Source organism: Molossus molossus, unplaced genomic scaffold (genome assembly GCF_014108415.1).
Source record: "Molossus molossus isolate mMolMol1 unplaced genomic scaffold, mMolMol1.p scaffold_m16_p_12, whole genome shotgun sequence".
Taxonomy (NCBI): Eukaryota; Metazoa; Chordata; class Mammalia; order Chiroptera; family Molossidae; genus Molossus; species Molossus molossus.
This window is the reverse complement of record NW_023425347.1, coordinates 98,461,031-98,482,611: the sequence shown is the minus strand read 5'-3', so window position 1 is coordinate 98,482,611 and position 21,581 is coordinate 98,461,031. Positions and strand designations below refer to the sequence as shown.

Genomic DNA, 21,581 nt, shown 5'->3' with positions numbered 1-21,581 from the left:
GCCCATGCTATGGTGGTTTCCATGATTTTCAGTCCGAGCCTTTCTCCTATAGAATACTTATTACTTTGATTTTTGTGTATATGTTTTAATATTTATTTTTATTGATTTTTAGAGAGAGAGGAAGGGAGAGGGAGAGAGAGCTAGACATGTCAGTGAGAGAGAACATGGACTGGCTGCTTCCTGTTTGCCCCCAACCAGGGATCAGGCCCACAACCTGGGCATGTGCCGTGACCGGGAATGGAACCAGCCACCTGTTGGTGCATGGGTCAACGCTCAACCCCAGACACACCGGCTGGGCTGTATATATATTTTAAATCACAAGATTGTAAATGAAGGATTTTTTTAAAATTAATTAATTTATTTTTGTTACAGATGTTTCTCTTTTTTCCCCCCACTGATTCCCCCCTCCCTCTCCCTCCCCGCCCTGTCCCCAGCTTTGTTGTCCATATCCACTGTTCATGCGTACATGCATATAAGTTCTGTGGTTTATCTCTCCCCCCTACCCCCTCTTCTGGGGATTATCAGTCTATACCCCACTTCCACATCTCTGGGACTACCCCGTTCCTCAGACTGTTATATTCATTATATTCCACAAATAAGTGAGATCATGTGATATTTGTCTTTCTCTGTTTGGCTTGTTTCACTTAGAATAATACTCTCCAGGTCCCTCCATGTCATCTCAAAGGATAAGAGATCTTTCTTTCTTACAGCTGCATAGTACTCCATTGTGTATATGTACCACAACTTTTTTATCCATTCGTCTACTGATGGACACTTGGGCTGTTTCCAGATCTTAGCTATTGTAAATAGTGCTGCTACGAATAGGGGGGTACATATATTCTTTCTGATTGGTGTTTCAGGCTTCTTAGGGTGTATTCCTAGAAGTGGGATCACTGGGTCAAATGGCAGTACAATGTTTAATTTTTTGAGGTAACACCATATTGTTTTCCATAGTGGCTGCACCAGTCTGCATTCCCACCAGCAGTGTTCTAGAGTCCCCTTTTCTCCACACCCTCACCAACACTTGTTTTTGATGATTTGTTGGTGGCTGCCATTCTGACAGGTGTGAGGTGATACCTTGTTGTTGTTTTGATTTGCATCTCTCTGATGATTAGTGATGTTGAGCATTTCTTTATATGTCTCTTAGCCATTTGTATGTCCTGTTTGGAGAGGTGTCTATTTAGTTCCTCTGTAAATGAAGGATTTTAAAATATTTTAAATAATGTCACATTGTTTACTTCAAAGCACATCATTCAACTATGCCATCCTCTACCATTGCTCTTTTGATGACTTGGATACTTGACTTAGTTCTCCTGTTCATCTGAATTTCTGACATCATCCCAGCAGATGTCAGTGACTATGTAAACAATAATAACAACAATGATAATAAAATAGCTCACTCATATCAGGCTCTTTCTATGTGCCAGGCTCTTTTCTAAGCGCTTTATATTTATTCACTAATTTTATCCTTACGGCAACCATATGAGATAGGTACTATTATCCTCATTTTACAGATGAAGAAACAGAAACAGAAGCTAAGTGACTTCCTCGGGTCACGAGAAGTAGTAAGTAACCACTATGCTGAGCTTACTTTGTTAAGTACCCATAACCTTAAAATTCCTTGACTTTATCTCAAGCAAAGGCAGGTTTCATTCTGTTCCAGTATTGTGGCCACATCTTCTAACACCTTGTCTCCTCAGATCTATTGCAGATCCCAAATTTGCCTTCAGATTTTAAACTCTAATAATTTACAGCTTTTACTTTTGTAGTCTCTTTCTGTGTGTTCTCCCAACTCCAGTCTCCTGGACCATCAGCCTCATCAAGATTTTACTTCTTTGTCTTCCTTTTGCATACTGTAACTTCTGGGGTGCATTGCTTCAGCTATTTTCTTGTCATGCAGTTTTGTTGCTGTTGTTAATCCTCATCTGAGGATATTTTTTCCATTAATTTTTAAAGAGAGTGGAAGGGGGGAGAGGGAGAGAGAGACAGAAACATTAATGTGAGAGAGACACATTGATTGGTTGCTTCCCGCACACCAGGCTGGGAATCTAACCTTCTACCCTCTGGTGTGCAGGCCAGTCGTCTAACCACTGACTCATGCCAGCCAGGGCACTATGCAGTTTTTAATTCTTTATTATTCTGCAAGATCCACTGTGCAGATGCCAGCCTTGCATCACTTCTACCATTCGTACCCTCCATTTTCGCTTTGTGTTGTGGAGAAACTTCACACAGTACTGGGATTAGTGTCTTGATTACTGTGTAGTCTTAGGTCTCATCTGAGACTGCCTTTGGTATCTTTTCAAGCAGGTCTGCTCAGTTCCTTCCCCCATTCTCCACAGTGACTTTCTAAAATCTTGATCACTTTACTCAAGCCTCCCCACTGCTCTGTGTTTGGCATAAAACCTTACCTGCCACATCATAGGGGAAAAAGACATAAACTCCCTCAGTTTCTTCTCCCGCTGCTTACAAACAACTTTGCCTTCTTTTTTACCCTCTTTCCTCCAATGTAGAGGAAAGATTACCCACCCAGACTTCAGCTAATCCCTTGGCCTATATCCTGGATATCACTGCCTTGTAATTTTAGGGACTCAGTGTATTGGTTACTCCTCTTTTCCCCTATCAGACTGTTTCCCCACAATTCCTTGAATATAGCAGATACATTCCCAGCTTGGGCCTTTGCTCTGACTCTTCTGCTTGGAACACTCTTCCCGGAAACCTGCTTGGCTAACTCCTTCACTCTCTTCGAGTCTCACCACCTCAGTAGGCCTACCTGAGCTCTTTATGCACACACACAGTACTCCTCCCCACCACACGCCAGATCTCCCTGACGTTGCTGTACTTTACCTTCCTCGTAATGCTTATCATCACCCAACACTCGGTATAAGTTATTATTTTAATATTCTCTCTCTCCCTACTAGAATGTAAGTTCCTTCATGGCAAGGATGTTTATGTTTTGTTCATTGATTTATCCCAGACTGCTGGAACTGCCTATCACATTGTAGGCACCTAATCAATAGCTGTTGAATAAAGTGTAGAAACATGCAAGTCTTTCTTATTAAACAAAGGGATGTGGGGGGAGAAAAATTCCTCCTTTGTTCCTGTCTGCTCCTAATCATCTCTCTCCTGCCCCTCACAGCCAGGTTCTAGAAGCAGCTAGGATACTTGCGTTTCTGCTTCCTTGCCTCCGAATTACTCCCCAAACCACCACAGACTGGCTCCACTTCATGTGACTTTTGCTCAGGTTTCCAGACCTTTATTGCTGAGAACAGGGGGCCCTTCACACCTTTGCAGTATTGAAAGTATTGCTCACTTCACTACTCTTTGTTGAACTTGTCTGCTGGTGTTTTGGTGGGGCTAGTTTCAATCTCGTGCGCCTCCTGCTTTTCTGGCCACTCACACGACTATTAAATTCTTTCAACACAGATTTTTGTATAACTTTATTTGTATTAAAGGCTTACTTTATTTGGTTCTAGGAACCAGAATTTGAGTACATACCACATTTTCAATGTTAAATAGCAGAATAGGCTGTTACAGGAAAGTTTTCTTCATTTACAATTTATACCACTTATTGCTTCTAAAAAGGATTTGAGCAGTGTACTGCAAACACCATATATACAATGAGGCTGTTAGAATATGGATAAGAAACAAAAATCTATGTTACAGGAGGAAAAAGTAAGTATGTACAGACTGCAGCAATTTGTATAGAGTAGTTATAATTTAGTTGTGAAACTTTTGGAATTCAATGTAAAGGGAAAAGATAAATTATACAATTTTCATTTCTGTAAAAAAAGCCTAATGGTTTGTCAAGAGAAACTTTTTTTTTCTGGTAATAAAATCTAAAGATATTCTAAAAGAAAAGGGTTATAGTCATCTTGAAACAAGGATGTGTACATACCGTTTCCAACAGGTCAATAAAAATAAGGAAAAAATGTTCTTTGAAGACCTTTATAAAAGTAACCCACCTGCTTTCCAAACTGAGAATACAGCATTAAAATATGACTAAAGGCCCTGGCTGGTTTGGCTCAGCGGTTAGAGCGTCGGCCTGCGGTCCTGAGAGACCCGGGTTCGGTTGCCGCTGGGGGCATGTATCTCGGTTGCAGTTTGTCCCCGGCCCTGGTCGGTCGTGCAGGTGGCAGCCACTCGATGTGTCCCTTTCACGTCGATGTTTCTCTCTCTCTCTCTGTTCCTCTCTCTCCCTCCCACTCTACCTGAACAAAAAATGGGAAAATGTCCTCGGGTGAGGATAAAAAAAAAAAATATATGACTAAAGTCTTTTCTATGAAGGATATTACTAATGTGGTCAGGTGTGTAACTTTATATAAAGATAAATATGAATGTCCCAGCAGCAACTCATTATTTAACCCTGGAGAGAGCTTAAAGTACTTGTGTTCTTTTTTTTTTTTTACTATCTTTATTGATTTTGAGAGAGAGAGAGAGAGAGAAACATTGATGCGAGAGTGGACCATCAATCAGCTGCCTTCTGCACACCCTCCCCCCCTCCCTGGGGTTGGTTCCTACAACCTGGGCATGTGCCCTGACCTGGAATCGAACCAGCAACCTTTTGGTGCACCCAACCAACTGAGCCTCACTGACCAGGGCTACAGTACTTGTTTTCTATGTTATTACCTAAATGAAAACATACTGGTTTATCATGTGGCAAGACTGACATATTGTTGACACATAGAAACCTGACCTGCATTTTTGCCCAGATAGATAGGTGTAGTCAGGGGCAGATTTCAGAAAGATTCCTGGACGTATATCACATTTTAGTTCATTTGAGCCTGGAGTAGATATCTTCATCCACTTTGACAATAGACGAGCCGCTGTGCTGCAATTTGAGTAGCAGAGTTCCCAGCAGATCTACCGAAATAAAATGATAGGGTGTAGCTTCAGATATTAGAATGAATTAACTGTCCAAACTTTGAGAGAAAAGAAAACATGAAAAAAAAAATTACTCTAATTTAGAATAGTTTATTTTAAGCCATAGGAATTTTTGTTCTCTTGAGCACTTACTGGTTTATGAGAATAAAATCATATCCGTGAAAAGAAGGATCCTTGGATTTCTTAATTGTAGTGGCAGGAGGACATGTGTCTAATAAGTCCAAAAATTATATCAAGTTTTTTTTTTTTTTTTTTTTTTTTATCCTCACCCGAGGATATTTTTCCATTTTTTGTACAGATAGAGTGGGAGGGAGAGAGAGGAAGGGAGAGAGAGAGAGAAACATCGACGTGAAGGGACACATCGAGTGGCTGCCACCCGCACGACCAACCAAGGCCGGGTACAAACTGCAACCGAAGTACGTGCCCTTAGCGGGAACCGAACCCGGGTCTCTCCGGACCGCAGGCCGACGCTCTAACCACTGAGCCAAACTGGCCAGGGCATATCAAGTTTTTTTACATAGTAATTAAAGAAAACAGTTAGGGAACCTGACTGAAGTAGTTTAACCCTATTTGAGACTGAAAATCTGATCTGTCAGGAGACTCTTCCTGTGCAGTCTAATTCTTTGCATTGGGTTAGAATGCAGAAAGGAGCTTTTCTAACGTGTGATCCATTTTAAGCTTTCACAGCTTGGCTTACGGCTGATTTTTATCTATAGTCAGAAACAATAGGTAAAACCAAGAATAGACAGGTAATTCATATAAAAAATACGTTCTTACATTTTGAAAGGGGTCATTTTATGAATATAGTATGGACAGTGACACAGTACTGGGTCCTAAAACCTGCTTGGTCCTCATGGGAAATATTAGAGAGATGCAAAACTGATAATAAGAAAATATTCATAGCATCTCAAAATGGACTCAGTAGATACAGATACTTACTTTTGGGTACCCATTCTTTTTTTTTGGTAATCCTCACCCAAGGATATTTTTTCATTCATTTATTTTTAGATAGAGTGGGAGGGAGGGAGAAGGAGAGAGAGACATGTCGATGTGAGAGAGACACATGGACTGGTTGCCTCCCACATGACCCTAACCGGAACTGGAGAACGAACTTGAAACCAAGGTATGTGCCCTCGGTGGGAATTGAACCCGAGACTCTTTGGTCCTTGGGCCAGTGCTCTGCTGAGCCAAATGGGCCAGGGTGGGTACCCATTCTTAAGTTATAATTCATTCTTTAAAATGTAATTCAGTGGAAAAGATTATCTTTTAAATAGGCTGCTTGTTGATATTATTAGTTGCTATGTAGCAAATTATGTGAATATTGATTTAAAAAGACTGTTTCTTGGTTAAACCTTATTTTCACTTGTGACACACATGTACTGAATAATGTGTCAGTGTATGAGAGTTAGTGAACTACTGACTGCATCATAGGGTAAAATGAATTCAATAGAAAAATGAGGTATCAGCACAGTGTTGGTAGGGAGCAAAGAGAAAGAAGGTACAACTTTTGGCTCAGGAAGGGGGATATTAATCAATGCATGAATTAATGCTTCCTGCTTCATGGTGACATTTGACTTTGTCCTCAAAAGATATGGACTTATAATAGGTTAAGAAGGGAAATTGGGCTTCTTGGAATTGCATGTAGTAAGATGATGTGTGGTGGAGAAGGCTAAAGTTGGGTATTGAAAACAGAGACTGAGAAAGGTGGTTGAATTGTGGAGGCCCTTGAATTTTTAGTTTATGTTCTGAGGCTGTGGAAACCCATAGAAGGTTCTTAAGGATGTGAACCAACCCCTGTTTTAGGAATATAATCCTGGCTGTTTTCTATAGAAAAGGGGTATTACAAAAACAAACCAACTAAAATTAGTATTATTTTGTTCTTGTTTACTCACTTTGCTGAAAGGTCAATTTAAGAATTAGTCTTCCCTTAGGTTCCTAATAATCCAGAATACTTCTGAAGACAAGTGAGAATTGCACAAGATCAAAATTAAGCAATTGGGTAAAATTTTAAAAAGTTAAAATGATCCTGGCTAGTTTGGCTCAGCAGTCAGAGCATCGGCCCATGGACCAGAGAGTCTTGGGTTTGATTTTGATCAAGGGCACGTACCTTGGTTGCAGTTTGGTCCCTGGCCCTGGCCGGGTCATGCAGGAGGCAACCAATTGATGTGTCTTTCTCATATAAATGTCTCTCTCTTTCTATCTCCCACTCTGTGTGAAAATAAATAGAAAAATATCCTTGGGTGAGGATTAAAACAAAAAAAAATTAAAATGAATTAGACCTAAGTGTTTTTATTTTTATTAAATGTTTATCCCTTTACTGTTAGTGAATGCTTCTGGAATTTTTGCTCCATTCCGCTTTCCTGAGGCTTCTAATTGTATGTCATAGGAAGGAAAACTGGTCAGAGGAACAGTCTATAACAGGCTGTATAAGTGATCCAGAGTATGTATGTATGGTTGCCTTTCCTACCTGTCTTTCTTCTTTTGGCTTTTCAGAACTTGGAAAATGTATTTTTATTGTTTTCCTATAATTTCTTTAAAATAGTCTGTAATTATTGTTTGTCACTGGAATTTAGGCTTGATATCAGATTTATATAATTGGTCATTTTTTAAAAAAAGATCAGGGAGCCCTGGCCGGTTTGGCTCAGCGGTTAGAGCATCGGCCTGCGGTCCAGAGAGACCCGGGTTCGGTTCCCTCTAAGGGCATGTACCTCAGTTGTAGTTTGTCCCTGGCCCTGGTGGGTCGTGCTGGTGGCAGCCCCTTGATGTGTTCCTTTCATGTCAATGTTTCTCTCTCTCTCTCTCTCTCTCTCTCTCTCTCTCTCTCTCTCTCTTCCTCTCTCTCCGAACAAAAAATGAAAAAATGTCCTCGGATGAGGACAAAAAAAAGAATCGGAGTTTTGAAGCTGTAAGCCTTTAATAGACATCTCTATTAAAAGAGATACTGTTTATAATGGTAGGGAAGTAACAGAGTAACACTTTCAATTGTCCACTTAACTGTAGTTTCCTATTACAGGATAACATTTTAACTCACTGTGGGGATGGTTGTAGTTTTACCACAGGACAGTTAAATCAGAAAAAAAATATATCTATTTAGGTTCAGGTTGTTTTGGGAAAGTAATTTTAAAATGTGCACATCACTTCTAAAAAAGAATGTTAGCTTTTTTAATTAGGAAGAAATTTGAAATTAATTTTATCCTTTTTTCGGGCTCTATTTTGGAACAACTTTTTTTTTTTTTTTTTTTAATCCTCACCTGAGAACATTTTTCCATTTTGTTCAGGTAGAGTGGGAGGGAGGGAGGGAGGGAGGGAGAGAGAGAGAGAGAGAGAGAACGCAACATTGACGTGAAAGGGACACATTGAGTGGCCGTCTCCTGCATGACCCCAAACCAGGGCCCAGGACGAATCACAGCTGAGGTACGTGTCCTTAACCAGAACTGAACCCATGACGCATTGGTCTGTGGGCCAGTGCTCTAACCGCTGAGCCAAAATGGGCAGGGCTGGAACAACTTTTTTTTATAGTCTTCACCCAAGGATATTTTTCCATTTATCTTCAGACAGAGTGGAAGGTGAGGGGAGAGAGAGAGAGAGACAAACATTGATGCGAAAGAGACACATCATTTGGATGCTTCCCACACATCCCCTGACCAAGGCTGGGGACCAAACTGCAACTGAAGTTATGTGCCTTTGCTTGAATCAAACCTGTGACTCTGGTTCATGGGCCGATGCTCTACTGCTGAACCAAACCAGCCAGGGCCAGCTTTTTTTTTTTTTATCCTCACCCGAGGATATTTTTCCATTTTTTGTACAGATAGAGTGGGAGGGAGAGAGAGGAAGGGAGAGAGAGAGAGAAACATCGATGTGAAGGGACACATCGAGTGGCTGCCACCCGCACGACCAACCAGGGCCGGGGACAAACTGCAACCGAAGTACGTGCCCTTAGCGGGAACCGAACCCGGGTCTCTCCGGACCACAGGTCGACGCTTTAACCGCTGAGCCAAACTGGCCAGGGCTTTTTTTTTTCCTTCTTCTTCTTTTTAATACTATTCAAACATCATTCTGTTGACACACAGTAACTAGGAATTCAACTAAAATATTTTAACTGCTATACACAAGACCCTGTGATGTGGGGGATTGGAAACATGACTAAGATTCTGTTCTTATCCTCAAGGAACTTAACATCTACAGTAGAAATAAGAAAAGTACTCTTATCTTATTCTGCCCTAGGTAGGATCAGTGAATTGAAAAATAGTAAATGGAGAAGCATTTGTATTTGGTTTGAGTAGAAATCTATGAAGGCTTTAGCGATGTAGCATATGAGATGGTCCCAAAAAAATAAATTGAATTTTGAGATGAACAGGAGAGGAGCAAGCGCACAGTGGGTAGAGAGAATGTCAGAACAAAGGCATAGAGACACAAAACCAGATGCTTTCAGGAAGCCCTCTGGTGGGTGGTTGTTAGGAATTTGAATGGAAGGCAGTGTTTTGTGGGCTAGTAAAAATAGATGGTTTATGTTGCAAAACACATTGAATGCCACCACAGGGAGTTTCCATCATTGCTTGGTAGACATTAGAGAAACTTTGAGGATTTTTAAGTGGACAGTTGTATGAACAAACCCATATTTCAGGAAGATGAGTCTAGCAATGTCGTGTAGTAGGGATGGATTCAATGAAAATGGAAGTATTGTGTAGTATGATTGGGTAGGAGGAAGAAAGTAAGTGGTTAAGAAGGTTAACGGTCTTGCCCTGGCCAGTTTGGCTCAGCGGTTAGAGCGTCGGCCTGCGGTCCGGAGAGACCTGGGTTCGGTTCCCGCTAAGGGCACGTACTTCGGTTGCAGTTTGTCCCCGGCCCTGGTTGGTCGTGCGGGTGGCAGCCACTCGATGTGTCCCTTCACGTCGATGTTTCTCACTCTCTCTCCCTTCCTCTCTCTCCCTCCCATTCTATCTGTACAAAAAATGGAAAAATATCCTCGGGTGAGGATAAAAAAAAAAAAAAAAGAAGAAGGTTAACGGTCTTGGGTGAGAAGTATTGAAGCCCTACAAGGGATAGTGTTGGTAGAAATAGAGATTTTGTAGGTAGAAGCCATATAATTTGGCAGTTGATTAGATGGATAAAGGACGCAAGCTGTTTGACCTGTGTGGGAACAGGAGAATGGTGAGAACATCAAAAGAAATGGAAAAGAGATGCAAGAGCCTGTGCTATTCCAGGGAGATGGAGAGATACTTTAATTTGGTTGTATTTGAATGAAATACTGGCAGGATAGCTAGGTAGAGGAGTTAAACATTATTTTGAGAGGTGTATGTATGGGGACAGTACTTTTATGTCTAAAACCCAGCAAGGAGGTTTCTGCCTTCGTTGTCTGCATGTCAGTCAGCAGCATCCAGCACTTTGGTAGGCCATGGATAGAACACACAATAAAGTTTTGTTTTTAAAATTTAAATATCTACAATATTCAATAGTTGTTGACATTTTGGCAAACTTGTTTCTTCTGTCTTCCCCTATTAAATTCCTTAATATTATCTGAAACCCAGTCTATGTTCAGACTTCTTTGATTATATAAAAAAATGTGTTTTTACAGATTTTCTTGATTAAAAAATTAGTGCATTTGGTTGATAATTAACATGAGTCTCTTTTATAATGCCCCCCACCCCCATTTACTTGAAGAAAATGGGTGACTTTACCTGTAGATTTTTCCATATTCTCGGTTTGGCTAATTGCACCTTTTAGGTGTCATTTAAGTTGTTTCTTTGTTCAGTATATGTCCTGTAAACTGGTAGTTAGGTCTGAAGCTTGATTCTATTCAGTCTTTTTTTTTTTAAGGGCATGGGATCTTAATAGGTGGTGCTGTATTTCCTATTTGTAGCACATAAAGAGGCATAAACCACCTAGGTGTCCCACTTTTAGAAATGGTAACTTTGATTCAGATGTTGCTTAATCCATATGCTGTAATATTTTTACATCAACCAAACTTTCATCTAAGGCTTTAGCAGCTAGTGATGATTATTGCAGAGGGTTGGAAAATTGTGACATTCTAATTGTCATTTTTTCTGCATTTATTAACTGGGATTTTTTTCTGTAAAGAAGAACTTGTCCACATTGACTCTTTGGCTATCCTGGAATATGGTTCATACAGGATATACAAATTGGATATGTGCTTAATTCTTTTGTCAGTCTTCAGAATAATGAAGTTTTTGAAAGTATTGTGAATGCATGGATTTATATATTTGATATTTTTCAATTCATTTGCAATATGTATGGTATGTATGTATTTTTATATTCTAATTATTCCATCTTTGGCCAGTAAGAGCCCCTTTAAGTTGACATCTGTGTTCTTTTGCCATGACCTTATTCATCTTTGACAGATTTCTTGCTTTTGATTCCACGAACATGTCCTAGGGTCATCTTGAAATTTCTTGTCCAGACTTGGAAATAGCCATTTTTTCAAGAAGCTCAAGTTCAGTCCTGGCTGGTTTGGCTCAGCAGTTGGAGTGTTGGCCTAAGGACCAGTGAGTCGTGGGTTTGATTCTAGCCAAGGGCACGTCCTTGGTTGTGGTTTGTCCCCGGCCCTGTTCGGAGTCGTTCTGGAGGCAACCAGTGGATGTGTCCCTCTCATGTGATCTCTCTCTCTCTCTCTCTCTCTCTCTCTCTCTCTCTCTCATTGTATCTGAAGGTAAAGTAGAAAAATGTCCTCAGGTGAGGATTAAAAAAAAGAAGCCCAAGTTCAAAGAGATTTTTGAGAGAATAGGATTTTTACTTTGAGAAGCTATAAAAGAACAAGACAAGATAGAATACAGTCATGTAAAATTATAGCAGTGTTCTCGCAATGTGTTTGGGACCATAAATGCTGCAGGAAATACCAGTGATTCCTGAAACATTTGGGTAGTCCCTTTGGAAGAGGTAAGACTGGAGGTGAACTATCAAATAGAGGAGAAAATGAAAATTCATATGCCCATTGTAGGGGAGAAATTGTTAGGAGGCATGAAAGAACATGTGAGTGGGATAGCAAAGAAGCTCGACTAGAGCACAGAGTACCTAGACTTTGGTCTTGACTTTGTAAGCAATGGGGAATGAGAGAAAGTTGTTGAGTTTGGAAGTGAGATTGAAAGTCATGCTTTGGGAAGGGTAATATCACAGCAGAGTTAGGCAGTTTTATAAAGCAGGGTTCTCAGATGGAGATTTGCAACATAATCTTTGGGAAATCAAACCCCAGCTGGGGCCTATCTCAGAACTATCCAATACCAGTCTGGGGAGTTTAGGCTCATTTGCTTTTCTAAAAACATTAAATTTATTGAGGTAACATTGGTTAATTACATCATATAAATTTCAGATGTACAGTTTTATGATACTACGTCTGTATGCATTTATCACCCAAAGTCTATCTCCTTCTGTCACTGTCACCATATACTTTTCAAAAGACCCTTGCATGATTGTTTTATCAACCCTAATTAAAACTAAAAGTTCAAAGATCAGTTCCGCTATTCCAAGTATGCTATACATGAGGTAGTAAGGACATAGATTGGGATAATGGCAATGGGAATGAAAAGAAGGAAGGGATAGAAAATGCAAATTCATTTAAAAAATTTTCATATGGCATTTCATTAATGATATTAACACTTAATGAAATAATTCAAAGATAAGGAAACAGATGACTCTAAAATTTATGGTATGGGGCCAGATATAAATAGGAAGATTGGCAGGTATTGCTAGTTTAGGGGAGAAAGTAACAGGACATGTTGAGTGTTGAGATGATAATGGCTGTGTATCAAAGTGAACTCTGGGGGTTGAAATGTGTTCTCTTTTCCTGAATGCTTCATTCATTCTCTCTTGGCAAAGTACGGTACTCAACTTAGTGACTATCGGGCATGCTATATTGATTGGGAGGGTTACAAACTCTAAGCTTTCATTTGAAAAATGCGATCACAATAAAAGTTTGATACATTTAAAAAAATTATTTGTTTAATATAAAATAAAATGGGAAAGGGACTGGAAAAAAACATTGTAGCAAATATAAAAAAATAATTCAATAAATATTGTAATCATTTGAAACAAAAACAAAGTCAGTAAATCAGGCAAAATATTGAACAGACAATTTTTACAACTGGAAAATACAGTTCATTAATTCATTCTTTCAACAAACGTTTACTGAGTTCCTTCATCAGGTACTGTTCTAAGTGCTAGCAAATAATATCTCTGAACATTCTGGTGGTGGTAGTGTGGGAGAGATGGACAATAGATGTGTTTCAAAAAATAAGACTTTCAAATAGTGATAATGCTGTTGAAAAAATAGGTAATGAAGTAGAGAGTAGCTTTTAGTTTTTATTTCTATATATTTGTTTATGCCTTTTCTTGTGGAAAACATTTGTAGTTGTGCAACTGGAGGTTAGCAGTCCTAATCTCTACTTAATTATGTGGGAAAAAATTGGCCAGATTTAAGTTCTGCTTGGATTTTCTGATAATTGGACTCAAAAGTATTTTTCTTTTCTTTTTGTTTGGTTCTTGAAGATGTTTATATAATGGATTGAGTACAGATTGAAATCTGATTTTTTTTTTTTTTTAATCCTCACCCGAGGCCCTGTCCGGTTTGGCTCAGCGGTTAGAGCGTCGGCCTGCGGTCCGGAGGGACCCGGGTTCGGTTCCCGCTAAGGGCACGTACCTCGGTTGCAGTTTGTCCCCGGCCCTGGTTGGTTGTGCGGGTGGCAACCACTCGATGTGTCCCTTTCACATCGATGTTTCTCTCTCTCTCTCTTCCTCTCTCTCACTCTCACTCTATCTGAACAAAAAATGGAAAAATGTCCTCGGGTGAGGATGATAAAAAAAATAATAATAATAATCCTCACCCGAGGACATTTTTGCATTTTTCTTCAGATAGAGTGGGAGGGAGAGAGGGAGGAACAGAGAGAGAGAAACATCCATGTGAGAGAGACACATCAAGTGGTTGCCACCCACATGACCCCAACCAGGCCGGGGACAAACTGCAACTGAGGTACGTGCCCTTAGCAGGAACCGAGCCTGGGACTCTCTGGTCTGTGGGCCAACGCTCTGACTGCTGAGCTAAACTAGCCAGGGCTGAAATCTGCTTTTTCTTGTGGAAATTACATATGTGTGTTCTTTTCACAGAATAGTGTTTGTTATATTCTGTTGGAAGGGAAACTATTCCTCTGAAAAATGCTCACATTTTTTCCCGTGAAAAACATGAAGTTCAGTGCATTTCTTTAAACTAATGCCGTTTATGTAGATGGGAATTTACTTGTGTAAGGAACTCTAACAAATACACGTTTTGTGTTTTTCATCTGTTACTGAAGATTGATTTGGAGAAACAGCAAGATAGATGCCTGTTACTTTGCAGTTATCTATATTTTTTATTACTGAGTTTACGGACTTTTTAGATATGGTAAATAGGTAATGGAGTAGGAAAACAAATTTCAGTTTAAATTTTCTTTAAAAATTTTTTTTTCTCCTTTATTGATTTTAGAGAGAGAGGAAGTGAGAGAGAGAGATAGAAACATTGATGAGAGAGGACATCGATTGGCTGCTTCCTACATGCCCCACACTGGGGATCAGGCCCACAACCTGGGCATGTGTTCTGATCGGGAATTGAACTGGCAACCTCTTGGTGCATGGGTCGACACTCAACCACTGAGCCACACTGGCTGGACTGGACTTAGTTTTAATTTTCTAATTGATAATTTACTGTTGAGAATACAAGATTTACAGTGAAGAAATTGAATGGAGTTTTTAGAAATGGAAACAGAAATAGTCTTAAGATATAAGATAATAGCTCTTATACTCAAGTTAGCCATTCTTTAATTCTGATTACCTTCAATGGATTTTTTTTTCTTTTTAAAGGAATCTTGAACATAACTTCAAAAGAAGATTTGATCCTTTATTTCTGGACTGCAGTTATATAACAAGACCATCACAATGTCGGGAGCATCGGTGAAGGTGGCTGTTCGTGTTCGGCCTTTCAATTCTCGAGAGACCAGCAAAGAGTCCAAGTGCATCATTCAGATGCAGGGCAACTCGACTAGTAAGTACATGTTGTTTTTTCTATCAGTTAATATCTCACTTTTCTATTCTTCCTTCTTTCCCTTCTTGCTGTTCATTTATCAGAATAAATGAACATTTGGGCATTACCATTTTGAACTTTACTATTTTGAATGATCCATTGAATGCTTCCCCCCCATGGTATTTTTCTAGCAAATTTAAATGTGAACTATTTATTTTGTTCTTTACAATTGAGAAATCCCTGGAGAACTGAACCAATTTAGCTAGTGTTATTAAGTAGAAATCTTAATCATAATAAAGATGTAAGCAGTGATTTTTACTAAATGATAGCATGAAATATACCTGTTTAGGTGTCAAGACTATATAATTTTTTCTTGATTTTAAATAGCACTTCAGCTTGCCAAAATAGTCTTAAAACTCTTACAATGGTTCTTTGAATTAAACAACAGCTATAAGCCCTGGCCGGTTTGGCTCAGCGTTTAGAGCGTCGGCCTGTGGTCCAGAGAGACCCGGGTTCAGTTCCCGCTGAGGGCCCCTACCGCGGTTGCGGTTTGTCCCTGGCCCTGGATGGGTTGTGCGGGTGGCAACCACCCAATGTGTCCCTTTCACGTCGATGTCTCTCTCTCTCTCTCTCTCTTCTGAACAAAAAAAAAAAAAGGAAAAATGTCCTCCGGTGAGAAAAAAACAAAAACAATAACAGCTTTAGCTATAATATATAGTAAACTTATAAATTATTACTAAAATCATGTCATTGTTTCCCAGCTTGTTTTTGTATATAATTGCATAGCTGAAAAATGACTTAAGCGGATTTCTTTTGTACTTGCATTAATAATTACTTGATAAGAATATGTAGCCAAATTATTATTGAAAATAGTGGTAGATCCTACCATCTTGAAACCTGTAGCTTTGTGATAAAGCAATTCTTTTTTACCTTATTTTGATTGTATAGAAAATAATGTCAGTTAGAGGGGAAAAGTAAAATTACCCAAATATGATATTCACTCTGGATGGAGGATTTCAGATGTTTTCACTTGTGGTAGATAGCAAACTGAAGAAGAAAATAAGATTTCTGGTTGGACACCTATTTAGGATAGGGCCATAAAATTTAGATTTTGTGAAGATAAAAGTTGTATTCACTCTTTCTTGGTTATATTCCACAAGAAAAATTCAGAACTACTGAAAATATTGATGACTTTTGATAAAATATTAAAATATTTTTATTATAAGTATTTAATACTTTGGTTAAAGTAGTTCTGGATATATTTTACTAGTGCTATGAAAACCAGTTTGTGGACCACCTTAAGGGCAGTGCCGAACTACTAATGACTTTTCATTATATTTTGTCCAAAACTTTTCTAGACCATAGGCTGAGTAGTTCTGCTCTGCCCTGCCCTTTCTGAATTTCCCTTCCTCTTTTGAGAGTCTACTATAATGTGTATCTGAGGGATTACAGAGTTGTAAGTACCGTAGGACGCTGCCCATAAGGAGTTTTTAGTTTGTGGTAGGAGAGACAAAACACACTAAAATAACCTCAGTACAAAATAAAAGTGGCCCATGGTGATAAGTGCCATAAATAAGAGTTTTATTTTTATTATTTTAATCCTCATCCAAGGATATTTTCCTATTTATCTTCAGACAGAGTGGGAAAGAGGGAGAGAGAGAGAGAAACATCGATGTGAGAGGAGGGACACATCGACTGGTTGTCTCCCGCACGACCCAGACCAGGGACAGACTGCAACCTAGGTACATGCCGTTGGCCAGAATTGAACCTGTGAGTCATTGGTCTGCAGGCTGATGTTCTAACCACTGAGCAAAACTGGCCAGGGCTAAAAAAGAGTTTTAAAAAAGTGCAGATATGAGTTTGGCAAAGGGCACATGTAAGAGTCATAGATGATAGGGTATTTCAGCTAGACCTTGAGGAATAAGTAGAATTTAAACTAAACATCCATTGTGGGGAAATTTTCAGAATTGTAGCTTGTTAGAATTTACTTGTGCTATGACTAGATACTGGTACTCCTGACCATCATCTGGCTTTAACAGGTTGCCTATCGCACATAAACGTTCAGCATGAGTAATTTGACTTGTAAATTAGCATTATTCTACTGAAACAGAAATCCTCATGAGCTGAATCGATCAGCCGTTGAAAAAGTAGGGCCACTTTTTTAGCTAAATACTTATTTTGTCATGGCTCAGGGCTTGGTGTGATTTTGGTTCCTTTGAAAGGTGTTTGTTCTTAGAAAGTTGTCTAATTGTATTAGAGATGTTTTCCTCTAGGATTTTTGGCATTTTTGGTTTTCTGCTATCATTTTCTATTTTTGTTTTTTATTTTACATGGCACTTTATTAGTAATTTGACTAATATGTAATCCAAATAATTTTTATGTGAGATATTTTAAGTGTGCCACTTGCTATGTTTAGAAAGTATTAATAGCTTTTAAAAAAAATTAGATTTAAGATTGGGAGAGAACCAGCATTTTGAACCTAGAATTGTTGGAAAAATGAAATGAATTTGCTACAGCTGCACGTGTTCGCTGTTTTAAAAGACTTCTGTGCTGGCAAGCTGGCCTCGACGGCTGCTCACAGGGATTATGGTGATTGCAGCTGGAGTGCCCTGGAGTGTCCCTGCCATCAGATCTCTTGTGGAAAAGTAGAAGAGGGTGAAGGGTATTTTAAGGACTCTGCCTGATCTGAAAACTGAGTAGTAGCAGTTTTTTTGTTGCTTTTTAAAATCTCACCCAAGGAGCCCTGGCCGATTTGGCTCAGTTGTTGGAGCGTAGGCCTGCAGACCAGAGAGTCCCAGGTTCGGTTCCCGCTAAGGGCATGTACCTTAGTTGCAGTTTGTCCCCAGCCCCGGTTGGGGTCATGTGGGTGGCAGTCACTCAATGTGTCTCACACGTTGATTTTTCTCTCTCTTCCTCCCTCTCTCCTTCCTGCTCTATCTGAAGGTAAATGCAAAAACAAACAAACAAAACAAAACAAAAACTCACCCAAGGATATTTTTCCATTTATCTTCAGATAGAGTTGGGGTTAGGGAGAAACATTGACATGAGAACGACCAGGTCCGGGATGAACTGCAACCAAGGTACCTGCCCTTGACTGCAATCAAACGCGACTCATTGGTCCTTGGGCTGACACTCTAACCCTTGAGCCAAACCAGCCAGGGCATAATGTTTACTCTTTACATCGCATGTCCACATTGGTTAAGTGATAGTCACTGGAATGTTAGAAGGTAAATAGGAAGATAAAGAGACATACAGCAAAGGAAAAAGAGGTCAGTAAAATATATTGGGATCAACTTGAGCACCAGAGGCACTTATCCTGTAATGTCAGGACTTGGAGCTATAGCAGTGTAGGGTGTGTGGGGGTGGGGGGTTAGGGGGAGAGTTCAATTGTCCTAGAAATGATACTACATTTACTCAGTTAGTGGTTGAAACCAAGTTTGTCCTTGAGAATTACTTTTGGAATGGGTATATAAAGGGAGATTATCCCTTAGTGTCAGTGTTGGGGAAGGCTGTCACCTTTGAGGTCCCTTCTTTAGCACAGGCCTGTCGGCTGGCCACTGACTTTGCTGTAGACCTTTTTACATTTGGATCCTTCTTCTGCACCCCGTCTTTTTTTTTTTTTTCTTTTAAACCTTACCCGAGGATATTTTTCCATTTATCTTGAATTTACTTTACCTTTCTCTTGTCATTTGCTACATATTTTTTTCTGAATGTCTCTTTTTTCAAATATCTTGGAAATATTTACAAAACATTTATTTAAACGCTTTCTTTTGAAGGTATGAGAGCAAAATGAGGCTTGGAGACTCAGGAGTGCCTGGCTTAAGTTCCTTGTTTTTTGTAGCAAATAGTAGCATATTGCTATTCTTCCCACATACTGACAACTTCTCTAACTCTTGCTGAGGCATCATCCTCTGGTGTTTTCCCTAGTGCAGTTATACTGTATTGGTCTTCATCATAGTTTAATGCCTTACTTAGGGGGGGAAAACACAGTAAAGGAAGACAATTTGTTAGTTCTTGTAATGCAGGTTCTACTTTCCTTACCCCCTGTTTCAGAACAATTTATTGAACATATTTATTCAGTATATCCATAAATAATATAAATCAATCAGTTCTAAAATTAAAATTGTTTTTTCTTTATTTATTTTAGAGAGAGAGGAAGGGAGGGGTATAGATAGATAGAAATATCCGTGAGAGAGAACATAGATTGGCCATCTCCTGCTTACCCCTGACTGGGGATTGGGCCCACCACTTGGGCATTTGCCCTGACCGGGAATCCAACTGGCGACCTCTTGTCACATGGGTCAGTGCTTAACTACTGAGCCACACCAGCTGGTCTCAGTTCTAAAAGTTAAAGAACACATAACGCCCTTTATTTTCCAAACAAAAGCAGTTGACAAATTGAAAATTCCGAAAGCACAAAGCAGAAAGCAAAATCACTCCTAATCTTACCACTCAGAGAGAGTTATTACTAACATTTTGTTGGATATTTCTCTCACTTTTCCTTGTACCCTCACATATTAAATCTGTTATATAATTGGATCATTTTATATGTATATATATTCTTATAACTTGCTTTTTTCCATTTTTAATTTTTTAATGTAATTAAATGTTTTCTGCATAACTTGTAACATATAAAATTTCCTAATATGGATATATCACAGTTAAATAACTGATTAACTAATTTTGTTGTTATTTTTTCCTTCTTCTATTTTATGTAAGTAACATTGTGATAAACATTCTGGAAGAGAAATGTTGTGTACATTTGCTGAGCAAAAAATTCTTAAAATAGGGATTACTTGGTCAAAGATACCAAATTTAAAAATAACTTTTATAGGTATTTAAAGGGGAGTAATATATCTATAGGTATGTTTTATAGAAAGTTTTTTTTTTTTTGGCCCTGGCCGGTTTGGCTCAGTGGTTGATGCGTTTACCTGTGGTCTGGAGAGATCCGGGTTCGGTTCCCGCTCGGGGCACATACCTCGGTTGCGGTTTGTCCCCGGCCCTGGTTGGGTCGTGCGGGTGGCAGCCACTCGATGTGTCCCTTTCACATCGATGTTTCTCTCTCTCTCTCTTCCTCTCTCTCCTTCTCACTCTATCTGAACAAAAAACGAAAAAATGTCCTTGGGTGAGGATTAAAAAAAAAAAAAGAAAGTTTATTTGTGTGTGTGTGTGTAATTACAGGTTTTAATATCAGAACAGACATCAGAAATCTATAGTGTTTTTAAATAGTGAACATTCAAAGTTTCATAGTGAAATAGATGTATCATCTCAAGTAGTGCCGAAAGTGCAAAAAGGGAATTGCATGGAGTTAGATGCAAATGTGGAAATTACCTTAAATGTTGTGTTCTTCCTGTGATATATTAGTTATAAAATTTAATAACATATGACAAGTCATCTGTCACATGTTTTTTTATAATGTGACAAAGCAGTACAAAGATGGATTGGCCCTGCCCCTGGCCTGTTTGGCTCAGTGGTAGAGCATCGGCCTGCAGACCAATGAGTCCCTGGTTCGATTCCAACCAAGGGCACATATCTAGGTTGTAGTTTGTCCCCGGCCCTGCTTGGGGTCATGCAGGAGGCAACCAGTCGATGTGTCCCTCTCACATCAGTGTTTCTCTCTCTCTCCCTTTCTCTCCCTCTCTCTTTACCTGAAGATAAACAGATAAATATCCTTGGGTGAGGATTAAAAAAAAAGATGGATTGGCCATGGCTGGTTTGGCTCAGCAGTTAAAGTGTTGGCCCGTGATTCCAGTCAAGGGCATGTATCTCGATTGTGGTTTGATCCCTGGCCCTGGTTGTGGTCGTGTAGGAGGCAACCAGTTAATGTGTCTCTTTCACATTGATGTCTCTCTCTCTCTCTCTCCCTCTCTCCCTCCCTTCCTCTCTATCTGAAGATAAATAGAAAAATATTGTCCAGTGAGGTTTTAAAAAAAAGATAGATTGAATGGATTTTTATTTAAGAATTTGTGTGGCACTGGCCGGTGTGGCTCAGTTGGTTGGAATGTCGTCTTGTATACTGAAAGGTGGTGGGTTCAATTCCTGGTCAGGGAACATACCCAGATTTCGGGTTCTATCCCCGGTTAGGGCATGTGCTGGGGCAGCCGATCAGTGTTTCTCACATTGATGTTTTCCTCTCTGGGTCTCTGTCTCTCTCTCCCTAAAATTAATTTAAAAAAAATAATTTTTGTAGATCATTCTTCTTCTTTTTTTAATCTTCACCCGAAGACATTTTTCCATTTTTTGTTCAGACAGAGTGGGAGGGAGAGGAAGAGAGAGAGAGAGAGAAACATCGACGTGAAAGGGACACATCAAGTGGCTGCCACCCTCACGACCAACCAGGGCCGGGGACAAACTGCAACCAAGGTACATGCCCTTAGCGGGAACCGAACCCGGGTCTCTCTGGACCGCAGGATGGCACTCTAACGGCTGAGCCAAACCAGCCAGGGCGTGTAGATCATTCTTAAATTGATTATTTCATCACAGTTAATCTAAGGGCTGACTCTGGTTAAATTTATCTGCTTATTTTTACCTGAAGGACAAATTGAGGCTAACATTTTTTTTTTTTAAGAATAATGTGTTAGGCCCTGGCCGGTTTGGCTCAGCGGTTAGAGCATCGGCCTGCGGTCCTGAGAGACCCGGGTTCGGTTCCCGTTAAGGGCACGTACCTCAGTTGCAGTTTGTCCCCGGCTCTGGTTGG

At 39.6% G+C, this 21,581-nt stretch overlaps 1 protein-coding gene across 21 annotated transcripts in view; it reads left to right on the top strand.

Moving 5' to 3' along the window:
- KIF1B (kinesin family member 1B) overlaps positions 1–21,581 on the top strand; it is a 146,137-nt gene that overhangs the window by 3,319 nt on the left and 121,237 nt on the right. For 15 of the 21 annotated variants that reach the window (XM_036255558.1, XM_036255572.1, XM_036255571.1 and 12 more), the window contains one exon: positions 14,725–14,905. In XM_036255558.1, coding sequence (XP_036111451.1) covers positions 14,800–14,905 — 106 coding nt within the window. In that variant the 5' untranslated portion in view covers positions 14,725–14,799. Of the gene's footprint in view, positions 1–14,724; positions 14,906–21,581 lie in introns of those variants that run through there. The other 6 variants (XM_036255559.1, XM_036255564.1, XM_036255568.1 and 3 more) reach the window with 1 other exon arrangement.